A 13,984-nucleotide genomic window follows, 5' to 3' on the forward strand; every position below is an offset into this window, starting at 1 on the left:
TTTAACAATGTAATTCATTATTTTATTAACGCTAGCGATACAAAAGTATAAATATTTATATACATACATCGAGATTTTATTTCGAGAGCGTTTCCAACGAATACACACGGGACAATTGTCCTAACTATTCATAGTCGAATACGTCGTCGCCATTTTCGGCAACAATCGTTTTTACTCGACAATACTTCGAGTTTTTAAATACTGTATCTTTGTTTTTTTTTTTTTAGAACGTGAACAAAATGAAAGGCAAGCTCGGAAAAGAATGGTCTAGGAACCCTAAGTATACCTCGGTTACTTCGCTCAGCGAACGACATACCGGTAACGAGAACATTATACTAATTGCTTCGTCGTTCGCCCCAAGTTTCTTCCGTCGCAAGAAATAATTAATGGACGTGCTTCGGGATGTTAGCGTTTAAGTACCCGGCCCGTAGCTTAGAAACTCTGGATGCCTTCAACTTTCAAAGAAACCTCTTCATCGGTCTGAACGATGATCCAGTTGCCGCTGGCGTTCAAATTGTGGATGTTGATGCCCTTCGTCGAGAAAGCGTTCACGATCTGCGCCAGATCTTGGACGCCATTTGCTTGGTACAAGGCGATGTAATTCCCAAGGGAAATTCCATTGGGAAACACTGCATTGTCCAGGGAGAGCAAGAGCAGTTCGTTGTTGCGGACGGTTCCTGAATAATTTTGTGAGAATTAGAACAGTGGACACCTGAATCCTTCAGCTGAGGCTTCAGCTTCAACAAGAGTCTTAACGAGTAGCAGAGGGACTTTAAGTAAATAAGGAGCAGTTGTTTCAAGTATTAGCAATTTTGAGTTTAGAGCGTCCAACGGGGTTGCAAACTACTTGAGTCAATGTTACGACATCGGTAAAGCCTGCTAGGTTCTACTTAATGACTGACAAGTAGCGTTAGGTGAACAATGATCAATCTGTCCAAGTGAGCTAAGCTTAGGTAGGTAGCAGGGTTTTGTAGTACCTTTAAGTGTATGGCCCTCGACTTCAATGTTGATGGCTTGTGTCTCGGCGTCCCGATGGCTCGTTTGGACGTTAACGCCTATCTCCCGAGCCAGTATAGGCGCGTTGATCAAGTTCAAGCCATTCTTGGTCCGTACGGATAGAACACCGACTAAAATGGCGGTGTGAATGAACGCTTTCTCTTTCATCCCGTTGCCGAGTGTCTCGCTTTTAAAATCGAAGTTGCCCTTGTCCTTGGAGAGCCGGGCAGCCAGCTGACCCAGCTTCTTCGATAGTTCAATCCACGGTGTGTTCTCTTCCGTCATGGCGCCGGACAGCATGGGAGCATTCACAATACCGGTGACCGCATAGTCGGTCGACTTACCAGCCAATACTAAAAATTGTTGGGCTATCTCTACGGCCACTCGTTTCTGGGCCTCGGCCGTGCTTGCTCCTGCATGATGGATTAGTTTTGTGTTACTGATTTGTAGACTTGTTCAGGTCTACACAGAAGCCTAGTCCAGTGGTTATTTTATCTTAATTTAATAAATTTGGCTCTCAGAAGAAATCTAAATCGTTGTACTGCTGATATATTTGGCTCTTTTGACTAATGAGTTTGCCGACCACTGGCCTGGACCTAGTTGGAACATTTCACAATATCAAGGTAGCATTACCAAGATGCGGAGTAGCGATGACCTTCGGATGCGCGATCAGCTTCAAGGTGATGGGGTCCTTGGGTGGTTCCTCAACGAAAACGTCCAAAGCGGCGCCACCGCAGTGGCCAGACTCGATGGACTCGAAGAGCGCCTTCTCGTCCACAATGCCCCCACGAGCCACGTTCACGACACGCACACCTTTCTTGCATTTTGCCAGCGTGGTCGCATTGATCAGATCTACGAGGAGGACACATTAGTTTGCGATAATACAATACAATCGTCAAGATAATACAATTGTTAAAACCTACTTCTAGTTTGAGGAATGAGGGGCGTGTGCACGGTGATGTAGTCCGCCTGGGGCCATATCTCATCCAAGCTGAGCTTCTCCACGTCTAACTGTTTCGCATCCTCAGCTGTGAGCACCGGATCGAACGCGATCACCTTCATTCCAAAGGCTTGCATCCTCCGAGCCACTTCGCGTCCGATTCGACCCATTCCCAGGACAGCCAGGGTCTTCTCGGACAGCTCGAACCCGGAGTACAGTTTCCTGTCCCATCGTCCCTCCTTCAGGGCCCCGGCTGCTTGGGCCACGTTCCGCGCCAATGCGGAGATCAGCGCGCATGTTAGCTCGCAGGCGCTGATACTGTTCCCACCGGGAGTGCTGAAACATAGTTGCACGGTCAGGAACCATGGGAGGCGTGGCTATAGCGCTGTTTGCCCTGGGAACGCCCCAAAGGCTCCTGAGAGCAAAGTCAGGAGGATATTCTTGACAGAAGGTCAACTGAATATTGATCTTTCTCTGTGCAGAGTGCTCTGAAGGGGCGGGGCTCCGTTGCTCTTGATTCTATGATAATCTACACCTATAAATGAGGTGAGGGGGCGTGGCAACAATGCTCACTTGCCCCTGAGAGCAGACAACAAGGACATTTTCGACAGAGAACCAGTCAAGTCGCTCTTGCAGCTTATAGAGTTCTCTGAGGGGGCGTGGCCTAATGGCTCTTGGCTCCGTCGGAGCTGGAGAAGTGCCCCAATATATGAACTTGTTTATATATTATATATGTTAAGTGCAAGAAAGATTTACTTGATAACAACGACTCCGTTTATCGTGGCAGCTTTGAGGTCGATGTTGTCCACTCCTGTACCAGCTCGGCCGACCACTCGGAGGTTGGGACAGCTCTCGAACACATCGCTGGTCACTTTGGTTTCCGATCGAACGATCAGAGCGTCGTGGTTCTGCAAACGGACAGCGAAAAATGGATTACCTAACTTTTGCCGGATATTTTGTCGCGAATTGATTTTAAAAAAACAAAAGCCGGATGCACGTACGCTGAATGCGGAAAATAAAAAGATACTGTCGAATGCAATGTCGACGATTTTTCGAGTCGAGCCCGAAAATTGTTTAGGAAGACGCGTGTTGCGGGTTGTTAACTTTGTAGAAAGAGATTTCCCAACAATGTGGCAGTCGATAGCACATGCTTATCAGTAGCGAGATACATCGTGGATCATGTGCCGCATAGTTGGAGGGGGTGAGGAGGGGGCAGGGAGGACGGGGAAGCGTTCAAAATGATTGATAAGTACAACGACCCGTACACTCTGCTAACCGGTATTCGCGCTCGCCGAGCGAACTGGCTCGAACCGGCTCGATCGCTCGAATGTAACCAATTAGCTGATACAGACATGGGGAAAGGGGTGAGAGAACGGCGGCTGTAGGCCACTTGGAAAGTCTGTCTGCGATCCCGATGCCGGATATCGGTGAATTGTTAACGTTCCACACGCGGCAACCGGGTAGCGAGTCCCTAAACGTGATTTAGCTGGAATATTCAGAATTTTCAGGTAACAATTTATTGGAAATTATATTTCGAACTGAAAGGACCAGACTTCCCACGGCTCTTTTATTAGCTCGCAATTTTTCAACGAACGGAATAACGTTCTTGACCGAGCTAATTAAATTTTGAAATGTGATCAAGCATAATAAAAATGTTCTACCTGAATTACAACGAACTCGAGTGAAAAGGATATTCAATTTCTCTCTTAATACGTTTAATAAGTCGAAAATAAAAATAATATCATATTTTGTAAATATATATCTCTCTCTTTCTCTCTATACAGGTTAAGTGTAGATTTAAGACAGTTATAAGTAGACTGCGGATGTTCATGCATTTTCCGATTTTTATAGACAAATTTTGAGAAAGTGGAACGAAAAGAATTCCATTCTCAATGGAAACAGCTTTTGTAGATCCAAAACAAATAAAAATTGCACAAAATTCTGTCGGACTCGATATTCTATCCTTTCTTAAAGATTTTCATAGGCTTTAAATGCATAAAGATCCGCAGTCTAGTTATAAGTTAGATGTAAGAGCGGCGAGGTCAAGGGAAGAATGTATAAAGAATTTGTAACCCTAAGGGGAATCAAATAAAGTTATTATATAAGTCGAAAATAATAAAAGTTTTAAACTGTTTTAAATTACACACCTACTGGTTTTTGTCATAAACGCATAAAATCCGCTGTCCAATAATAATAACAGCAATTATCGTTAGACAGAAAAATTGTTTGTAATTAGATCGACAGATGTCGGTCGGAGAGTTTGCGGTTTGGAGGATTCTTCCAAGAAGACACGAAGAGGTCGAGTTACCTGAAGCTCTTTGATGAGTTGTTCTTTGGTCAGCTTGTTTTTAGAGGTGACCGGGACTCCGTGGCTAGTCAGTAATTCGCCGCAGCAAGCGTCTACGGGATCGCTGATGAGAACGCTCCTGATTCTGGCCGACATGTTATCCTTGAACAACGAGACCCGTTCAGTATGTTTACGCCGATTTCCAGCCACCCGGTAAACAAGGCAAATCCCCCTCAATATGTGCTGTTGTCTACCGTTCGACCCATTGCACACAGCCGCTGATAAATATCTAACGATGCGCACGTGGTGCCACTTAAACACATTCCCCTACTGCTACACGCGAAAATTACCGATTCTGTTCACGATCGCAGACTCGGAGACTCGTTTCCTTAATTTATGATCGTCTATCGAAACTTTAAACTTTAGCCTCTTGCTTGTGGCTGGGTCTTCCGTGACCCAGTCCTTCGTTTCACTATAAATTAATAGCAGAAAACATCAGGCTATCATTTCGCCGCCTGAATGTAAGAACTAGGTAACTTGAAATTTGGATATTTTGAGTTATCCACTTCGTATTAAAGAAGAAACAAAGTAGAATTTAATGTAAAACTGGGTAACCTGTCAAAGTAATCTACGACATCTATTTAGTTAATTGAAAAATAATTAATTTTAATTATTAAAAAATAAATACAGATTTCTATTTATGTTATGAATGGGCAACTCGACTTTTAAAAAATCTTTTAAAATCCAAAATGATGTTTTTTCATGTATTGTTCCACTTGAAATAAAGAAATATAAGCAGATATTGGCATTACGTTTAAAATAACGGTGTCTCTCTACCATAATCTTAAAACCTTAAAATACTGTTTCATCAATTTCTCTAAAATAAGAAATTGTAAGTTACCTAATTCTTGCATTCAGGCGGCGAATTGCATAGAATTGTGTATTCTCTTTTTAGTTGATTTACAGACATGTTAAAATAGACTCTGTGGTTTAAAATTGAAAATGTTTACATTATTCACCACAGAAAAAGGAAGCTAACGTTCGTATAAAATTCTTTCGCATCTTTTTGACTCAAGTATAATTAATATTGCTTGTAATATAATTATAATGTGTATTGCTTGTGCAATATGTTATAACCTAATTTCTTGAAAACAGCAGCACCGTAAAATAACGTTTAATACTCTGTACGTCGAGAATTAATGAAATGAGTGAAGCGGTTTGACGAGAATGTAATTTAATAATGGGTTACGTAAACCGGAATCCGCGTGGGATCGAGTGTTCGTTGCAATTGATCCGTAGATCGTGACACGACATACCTCGTGCGAGAATCCTTCGAAACGATCGTGAAGTCCGGAGTCGATCGTCGATCCAAGACTGTTTTCTCCCGGTTGGCGATTAATCTTCTTATAGCGGTGTCCCCACCACCTTGCAAATCGGGCCCGAGACCACGGCTCGATGGGAACCAGCCTTGTGAATTTTAGAAAATCGTTACGACCACAACGATCTAGCCTGAACAAAATCTAGGTGCGTTTCTATCAACGATTTGACTGGCAAATAATTTTTCCAACGTTTCATTGTTCCTAGATCGTTTCACAACAATTTTAAGACGTTCTTATCGAATCCTCGACTGCCAATTAATTTTTGCAATTTCTATTGACCCGAGAAAATCTGCGAGGTTAAAGTTTATTTACTGGATCGCTTTCTCTTCAACATTCAAAATTGTTTAGACTGGGTCCGCTAAGAGAGTAGAACCGACACCTGTCGGTGTCCAGGTAAAACGTTTAGATCGAGGGCTGATCGATATCGATCGTAAACGCGTGTACTCTACTATTTAGTAATCCCAGTTAATTAAAATCCTGCAAACTAGACATGCTAATTAGTTAATTAACTTCTTTGAAGACGAAAGTTGGGGGACGCCCTCAAATATAATTTAATTAATATACAGGGTGTCTCAGTTGAAAGAGGCCACCTAAATATCTCCTTTATTTTAAATGGCGCAAAAAATATTGATGGCATAATTTAAATGGTATCGGAGGAGGAGTATCATAGAAGAAACATTTTTTTGTCTGGTTATTTTTAAGTTTTTTCAAGGTCATCTTTATTGTTTTTTTATTCCATCTTGTAGCGGCTGGAAAATACATTTGAATGTGCTTAAGTCATTAACCAAAAAATGTGATAAAATTGTAGGATAATATTAGGATTACATTTGAACCAGACAAAAACAAATTGTTCCTCTATGATATTCCTCCTTCGATGCCATTTAAATTATCCCATAAATATTTTTCGTGCTATTCAAAATAAAGGAGATATTTAGATGGCCTCCTTCAGCTCAGGAGCTTGGAGCTTCATTATCCATACACAAAAAATTTAATTAATTAGCAGTGCGATATTAGTGCGTACTTTGCCTTTTCCTGAATGTTCTACGAGAAATAAATTCAAAGAAAAATAAATAAAAATATGTCTGCGGGGGGGGGGGTCGAAATTTAAAAAACGGTTTCTTCTGCATATTGGAGCAAATGATGAAATATTGCGAGAAACCGATCGTGATGCGAGAAATTATTGTATTTTCCACTGGGAGGTCATCGGGGTGACGCAACTTTCTGCTGGGGGTCCGATGTAGCAACAACAATAATCGTCACGTCGTTATCAGGCTACGTCTCTTCCCCCTTTAGCCGTCGTTTCTCTTTCACCAGGCCTGATAACGTCTCCCATTTACTCCGGCGAACTTTGAACGCGTTTTAAAACGTGTCGGCAGATCGAGACCGATTAGGATCCTCGCCTGCTTAAACTACGTTCTCGGATCTTCGCGTGCTGTACCCCCAGCGGACCGTGTTATCGCTGTTCGCGTGGAAAACAACCTTATCGAGACGGCGACGCTGTTATTTTTTCCCGGCGATGATAAACTATTTCTGCTGAAATAATTCGCAAATGTTGATCCAGCTAATTGTGCTCCGTTTCGCAATGTTCGAGTCGTGGAAAATCTGTCTCGTTGGAGAAGTTGGCCAACTTTCGGGATCTCTCCCACTACCACATTTCCACCCCCATGTCTAAATCAACTAGAAACGTGATCATTGTTTGTCAACAGATCATTCGTTGTTTCGCAAATTCGCGAATGCGGTAAACAAGGAAAACCGCATGTAATTCTGACGCAACAAATTGGTGGAACGACACCATTGAAGGTGAATTGGTGCATCAATGAAGAGCCGTCTCGTTTAAACAGATTAACAGGTTAAAGGTGGACGTACATTGATTGAAACACGTGCCGCGATATTTCAATTGGAAGTATTGCACGACGCGTGTCTGTGACACGATTTTGTTGACACATGTTGATAGCGTTATCAACTATTTTCTGCTCCAAGCTCCGAAAAACACTTCCTCAAATCTTCTACCGTCCTCCCTCAATTTCTCTACTGTTTTTTCAAAGACTGGTGGTGTCGAAACAATATTCTAGATGGACTAGCAGACCTTCTAAATGGCCCAGCATTCTATTAAAAGTGTTGATAATTTTTTAAACGGCTCTGGAGGGATCTAAAAATTTTTTGGCTGGATTCGAAGACATTTTAAAAGATTTAGCATTCCATTAAAAATATGTAGAATTTGTTTGAAGACTCTTGGGGCATCCCACAATTTTCTACATGCAGTCGAACCTGTTTTTGTGCGGTCTTTCTATATCAGCAGGATATCTCGGAAGGCGTTGTCGTTATCAAAAAAGTGCTCTTACAAAAGTTGTTTGGTATGACGGGCTACATTACGTAGTATTAATTATTTTCTTGTAGGTGCAGTGGTGGAGGACATTCCAAGGTCACCTTGATTTTTTTAAATGGAATGTGCTACTTTTTATACAATATATCGCTAAAGTATCAAATTCTCAGTATAAAAGTGTTGACCTTCATATGTCCTAAACCTAATAGTTAACGAGATATTATCCAAAGAAGAAAGAAAATTGTTTCGACAGTATCTCGTTAACTATTGGGTTTAGGACATATGAAGGTCAACACTTTTATACTGGGAATTTGATACTCTATCGATCTGTGGTATAAAAAATAGGACATTCCATTAAAGAAAATCAAGGTGACCTTGAAATGTCCTCCACCACTCCACCCACAAGAAAACAATTAATACTACGTAATGTAGCTCGTCATACCAAACAACTTTTGTACGAACACCTTTTTGATAATGACAACGTCTTCCGAGATATCCTGCTGATCTCATTTCAGCAGGACAGTATTATGAATTATGTACATTTGGAAAATTTCTCTCCATGTTCAAAATGAGAAATTAAAATTTTTTAAAATGTTTCCATGTGTAATTTAATTTTTTACTTTGTTTGGAAAGCACTTTCTATATTTTCTAAGTGAGATTATTTTTATGCGGTCCCTCTCCACCGCATAAAAGTAAATTTTCTTTAGTATGTTGTGAAAAATTATTTGTTATAGCTATTTAAGAAGTTTGTGAATATTTGTTTTCCCTATCTACCGCACAAAAACAGATTTGGCGTAGCCAATAGTCAGCGTAGCAACAGTTTTCGGGGAACTCTCTATTTTCCAATTGTTTAGAGGCGATCGAGTTCTCTCGTTTCCGAGAGCGAAAATTCTCGTTTCCGAGAAGTGCTCGAGAAGAAACGCTGATTTCGATAATTGTACAGTCGCCGATTGGCGGACGGATCGAGCGTTTCCCTCGATTACGCTACCCCGGCCGCGTTATTCCGTTAATCCCGGTTCCATTAGCGTGTATCGGCGGACAGAAATTTTTCCATTTTATCCGAGAGCGATTGCTGACTCGTCACGTCGCGCCAGCCCGAGACAATGATGCAGACAACTCTCAACAGATCCAGCGAACCAACTAGCATGAACCGGTTAACCGGCTGTGATCTCGGGACCCCGGTGCGATAGTGGTCCGAGGAAACAAGAAGACAAATGATAACGCTCACATGATTCGATTGGGAAAGAGGGACCTACAAATGCATCGACGAAAACAGACAAAAATAAAGAACGGACCGAACCACAGGAACTACACACCGTACCGGATTCACTGAAATTGAAAAATCTCGAATCAAAAACCAATTGGAGCCATACAAACTCGCGGAGAATCGCAAATTCGAAATAGATATGCAGAAGAAAAAGTTGAAAAGAATGTCATGCTCGAATAATACAAAGATTAGAAATATTTTAACATCAATCGAGGTCATAAATACGTGACGACGTGTTGCAATGATCGATTAAATAATTCAGAAATGATCAATTTCATAGCGTCAATTGTACTCTCGAGAATTAATAAAGTATAGAAAAACACGCCCAGCAATGAGAAGCAAATTATCAGAAATAAATAGTTTGTAATAGCTGAGAAACGGGGCCCGCTCTAGGGGCGCACAACCCGGACATTTGTCCGGGCCGCCATTTTGGCTGTGAGTGTGAGAAAAATATTGATGTCTTAAATACCAAATTAATAGAAAATTTGCTTTTATTAAAATATAAACAAAATGATTTGATTTTTATCGAAACTAAAAAATATGTCCCTTTACTTAAAATATATATACATTTTACAAAAATTTTAAGACGTTCTTATCGAATCCTCGACTGCCAATTAATTTTTGCAATTTCTATTGACCCGAAAAAACTGCGAGGTTAAAGTTTATTTACTTTATTTACTGGATCGCTTTCTTATTAAAACATAAACGAAATAATTTGATTTTTATTGAAACTAAAAAGTATGTCCCTTTACTTAAAAAATATATATATATTTTTAAGGGGCGGCAGTTTGTCTTTTTGTCAGGGGCGACGTAACCACTAGAGCGGGTGCTGCTGAGAAAATACAGGATTTGCGAGGTACAGAGTCGGCCATCTTAAAAATGTACATAACGCCGCGCGAAGGATCGCAGTAATTGGTGTTTGCAGAGGTTTAACGTTTAATATCGTGTAGAAGTGGGCTGTTTCGTATTCGAGTGTCAGCAAATAGATTCAGCGATTCCTCCTCCGAATAAGTATCCGGAGGCGGCTCGTTATTTTAATTAATTCCCCGGAACGTTCCGGGTGGCACGCGAGCTCCCGGCAACAATGACGGCAGAGTGCCGACGGTATATTTCTCGCGCTTTGTTAGCCCGGTTATCGATCGACTGTCAACTATTATCTCATGTCGGCCGCCACCGGACAAGCATCGGTCTTATTCCTATCGTAATTAATCGATCGACGAAATGCTGCGAAGTAACACGATAGCTTACATCCGCGAGCTGCAGACGGTTGCAGGCCGTAGGCGCCGCCTTTAAGCTGCAACTACTGCAGCGCGTGCTGCGTGAGGGTTGCAGTTCATAGGGGGCCTTGCAGCGCGTGCTGCTCGATAGTTGCCGCTTTTTTGAGCCACTTTTGCGCGAGGGTTGCCGCTCGTACGGGTTGCATTTGTGCCGATTTGTAGAACGTACTGCACACAGGTTGTCTAGGAGGATAGCATGGTCCAGCGGCTCCGCCAACAATTTTTATTGTGTAGAAAACAATGGTTTTAGGTTGAAAGATAAGTCCCTAAAATTTTAAGTCGCTAACCCTTCATGTAAGGATGATATGAGGGCAAATACCCTTAACTGTATCATTGTTTTTCACGGTTGTTAATTAAGATTTTATATAATTAACATAGGACGGCCGTCGGCCGATGCAGAACCTAAGCTAACGGTTTACCTTTAATCAATTCATGAATAATATCATGTAGCACCTATCTGGATGTCTCAGTACCTGCTATTATTTCTCTGAAGAAAAAAAATATAGTATTCCATTAAAAAAAAAAATTATTATTGATATTCTTATTATGTTCCAACAAAATCCGATCATCTTAAAACTATTGTATATATTAGATAGGTAGCAGAACATTGTTCTAGAATTTTTTGGAAGTGGTCACTCGAAGGGTTGCTTGCAATTCCCACCCCTAAAAAATTAAATGATTTTTTTCTACGCTTAATAATTTGATCACAATTGTGAAAAAAATATATGATATGAAGGAGGTAAGTTCGAGTATTGTCGTGTTTTTAAAATCTGAATACCTTAATTAACAACTGAGAAAAAAAAATGATACAGTTAAGGGTACTTGCCCTGATATCATCCTTATACATAATGGATTTATATAAAGCAATTGTTTTCCACACAATATCAATAAAAATTGAGGTTGTGGCCGCTGGACCATGCTTATTATTTCTTTTTCTCCTAGAACCAAAGGTTGCTTCGACGGTTGCAGCCCGTAGGCGCCGCCTTTGAGCCGCAACTACTGCAGCGCGTGCTGCTGATGGTTGCCGCCTGGAGGCGCTGCTTTGAACCAGTGCTGCATGAGCGTTGCCATTCGTAGGGGCAGACATATTACGCGTAGTTCTCGTAACAGCCGCTAGAAGTCCAATAATGTTTACATTTATACTCCGAGGACAATTAAAAATTGTATCGTATTTCATTCCGTAGAAAATCAAGTCCATTCCTCTTTTATGCGTGAAACAATCGGGCTGTGAATTGCCAGCGAACAATGGTTAATAAAGCTGGTTCCAAAGGCGCAGAGTTATTAAATATTTTGTATCGCTGTAAAATTGTTTGGGATCATTTTCCATCCAGTGTAATTAACGACTCTTTCAGAACGATATATAATATTTGCAGCGGGATGGACCGTTATTAGGTACAGGGGTTTATTGCATTTTAGCTGCGATAATGTTCACCGGTGCCAGCTGAAATGAAAGCGCGCGTTGCAAGCGATAATTTGAGATCCGTTCCGGACCTCCTTCAGAAAAGAGTCGCGTTTAACACCGGTAATTTAATTCAAATTACGTGTAACGTGTCTGCAAATGAAATTAGGACAGCTATTCTCTCGGACAGGATTGTTATATCACTGGGGATGGATTCTCTTGAAATTTTGCGCAGATGTCAAGTACACTTCATTTACCACTTTTGATCGTTTATAACTTGTAAACCAATTAACCAATTTCAATAAAATTTTCGGAGCATATATAATTTACACAAGTTGACCAAACGCATCTTTTAAATTTTCGTTACGAGTAGTAAAAATCAATTTTTACTATTTTTTTCGTAATTCCGACCAAATGCATTTTTTTCCAAAATATTTTTTAGACGTCATTCACCAAACTAATTCTTCTAGCCTTACATTACATAATTCATAAAAAAAGTTATTCTGATTTAAAGTGTGTTGAATCAGAGTTATGCTCGTTAGTGTATCTATAGAAAATTTCAGTTTGCTGGTTCGGACCGTTTTCGCGGAATTAATTCTCGAATCCGTCACTGGTGCGCCTCAAAATTTCGCACGCGTAGATTCAACACGTGCATCGTTCGAGTCGGCTCCTTTGCGGCGGCTGAAGGGTCACTCGAATCGAGTGGATCGAACGGGCCGTCGATTGTCGGCGTTCAAAAGAGGAGGATCGATACTCGGGAAAGGGCAGATGTGTTCATTAGCCGAGGAACAGCGCGATTTTCGCGGATAACGGTGTTCGACGAGCCGACCAGGATTAATGTTTGATCCAGGCGTGCATTAAACGTTACGATCGGCCAACGCGGCGTGTGCTATCGGGTGTGATGTTACACGCGTCCCGTTTCCCAGGGATTTCACGGAATCGCCGAAATTTCGTTTTGCATTTATGCTGTGACCGGCGGGCTCCTGCGATTTGAATGATTCAGAGCTTGCTGGGTAACTGGAGCGAGCCTGCGGCCGCGTCTGAATCTTTAAAATCCCTTGGAGATAACTTCAAACTGCTGCTGTCGTCCTTCCAAACACCTTTCCAATTCCCCCCTTGCTTAATTTTTCAAGCAACTTCCGCTCACGATGTTTTTCCCAAACAACGTCAACGGTGAACTATAATCATCTTTGTTACTAACGTTGCACAGTGATTCAATTACCCTAAACAGACTTCGACGACGTACCTCGTCAATTTTTTAAATTCCCGCAGCTGCTGGACTCGCGAATTTTTTTCTCAGAAACTACTGAACCGATCCTGATGATTCTCGACTTATTAGAAAGAGGTTCGTCTACTCCATCATCCAAATTTTTCCCGATTGAGTATCTCGTTTTCTTAACATTGGAAATTGCACACAAAGTTCGGACGGTATCCGAAAAGTGAACAGGCAAGTTTGGTGCACGTAACTTCCGAGAAAACGATTATTATTGCTTTGAAAAATTTGTGCATGTTCTTCAACTATTAGCTGAAACGTATACTGAGCTTGGAATTATAATACCAAATACATTTGTTGGAAAAAATGGGCGATGTTTCCGTTTACGTCCGTGCTCAGAATTGGATGAAATTTGGGAATAGTTTCTGTTTTGACTAAACTGATGATTGTCAGGAGGATTTTTGGCGACTCGGGAAAATTTTTTTACCATATCAATGTCACTCCCTACCTTACCGACACCGCTCCTGCATTTTCGTATGCGTCTCTTCGCCCCCCCCCCTGCCACCTAATCCTAACTAATTCTGATCGCATAATCTTCCCATTGTAGATATTCAATGAATTGGTTTAACAATTGGGGAATTTTGAAAATATTTTATATTAATTTCCAGAATATACATAGTTAATATCTTTAATTAATTGCAAAAATGGATCATCACCAGCTTTGTTGACCTCATAGCGCATAATTGAATCATTCTTAATGCCGCCCCTACTTAAAGTAGACATCTAGAATGACATTAAAATAAATAGCAAAACAATTTTGTCGGTTAGGTAGGGACTGACATAGAAATGATAAAAATTTTTTTCCGAGTCGCCAAAAATCCTTCTGACAATCATCATTGTATT

The 13,984-nt window shown here is 41.1% G+C and overlaps 2 protein-coding genes across 4 annotated transcripts in view; both read right to left on the minus strand.

The window, feature by feature from the left end:
- LOC143218722 (hydroxypyruvate reductase) lies at positions 1–5,699 on the minus strand. The gene is made up of 7 exons (XM_076444121.1): positions 5,540–5,699; positions 4,245–4,385; positions 2,693–2,844; positions 1,920–2,272; positions 1,630–1,848; positions 978–1,409; positions 1–677 (listed from the first exon to the last, which is right to left on the minus strand). The coding sequence occupies exons 2-7, from the start codon at positions 4,377–4,379 to the stop codon at positions 433–435; spliced, it is 1,536 nt and encodes a 511-aa protein (XP_076300236.1). The 5' UTR covers positions 4,380–4,385; positions 5,540–5,699; the 3' UTR covers positions 1–432.
- LOC143218723 (trissin receptor-like) overlaps positions 5,549–13,984 on the minus strand; it is a 27,338-nt gene continuing 18,902 nt past the window's right edge. For all 3 annotated transcript variants that reach the window (XM_076444124.1, XM_076444123.1, XM_076444122.1), the window contains one exon: positions 5,549–5,690. The gene's annotated coding sequence lies outside the window, so the exon portion shown is untranslated. The remainder of the gene's footprint in view (positions 5,691–13,984) is intronic.

Source organism: Lasioglossum baleicum, chromosome 20 (genome assembly GCF_051020765.1).
Source record: "Lasioglossum baleicum chromosome 20, iyLasBale1, whole genome shotgun sequence".
Lineage (NCBI taxonomy): Eukaryota > Metazoa > Arthropoda > Insecta > Hymenoptera > Halictidae > Lasioglossum > Lasioglossum baleicum.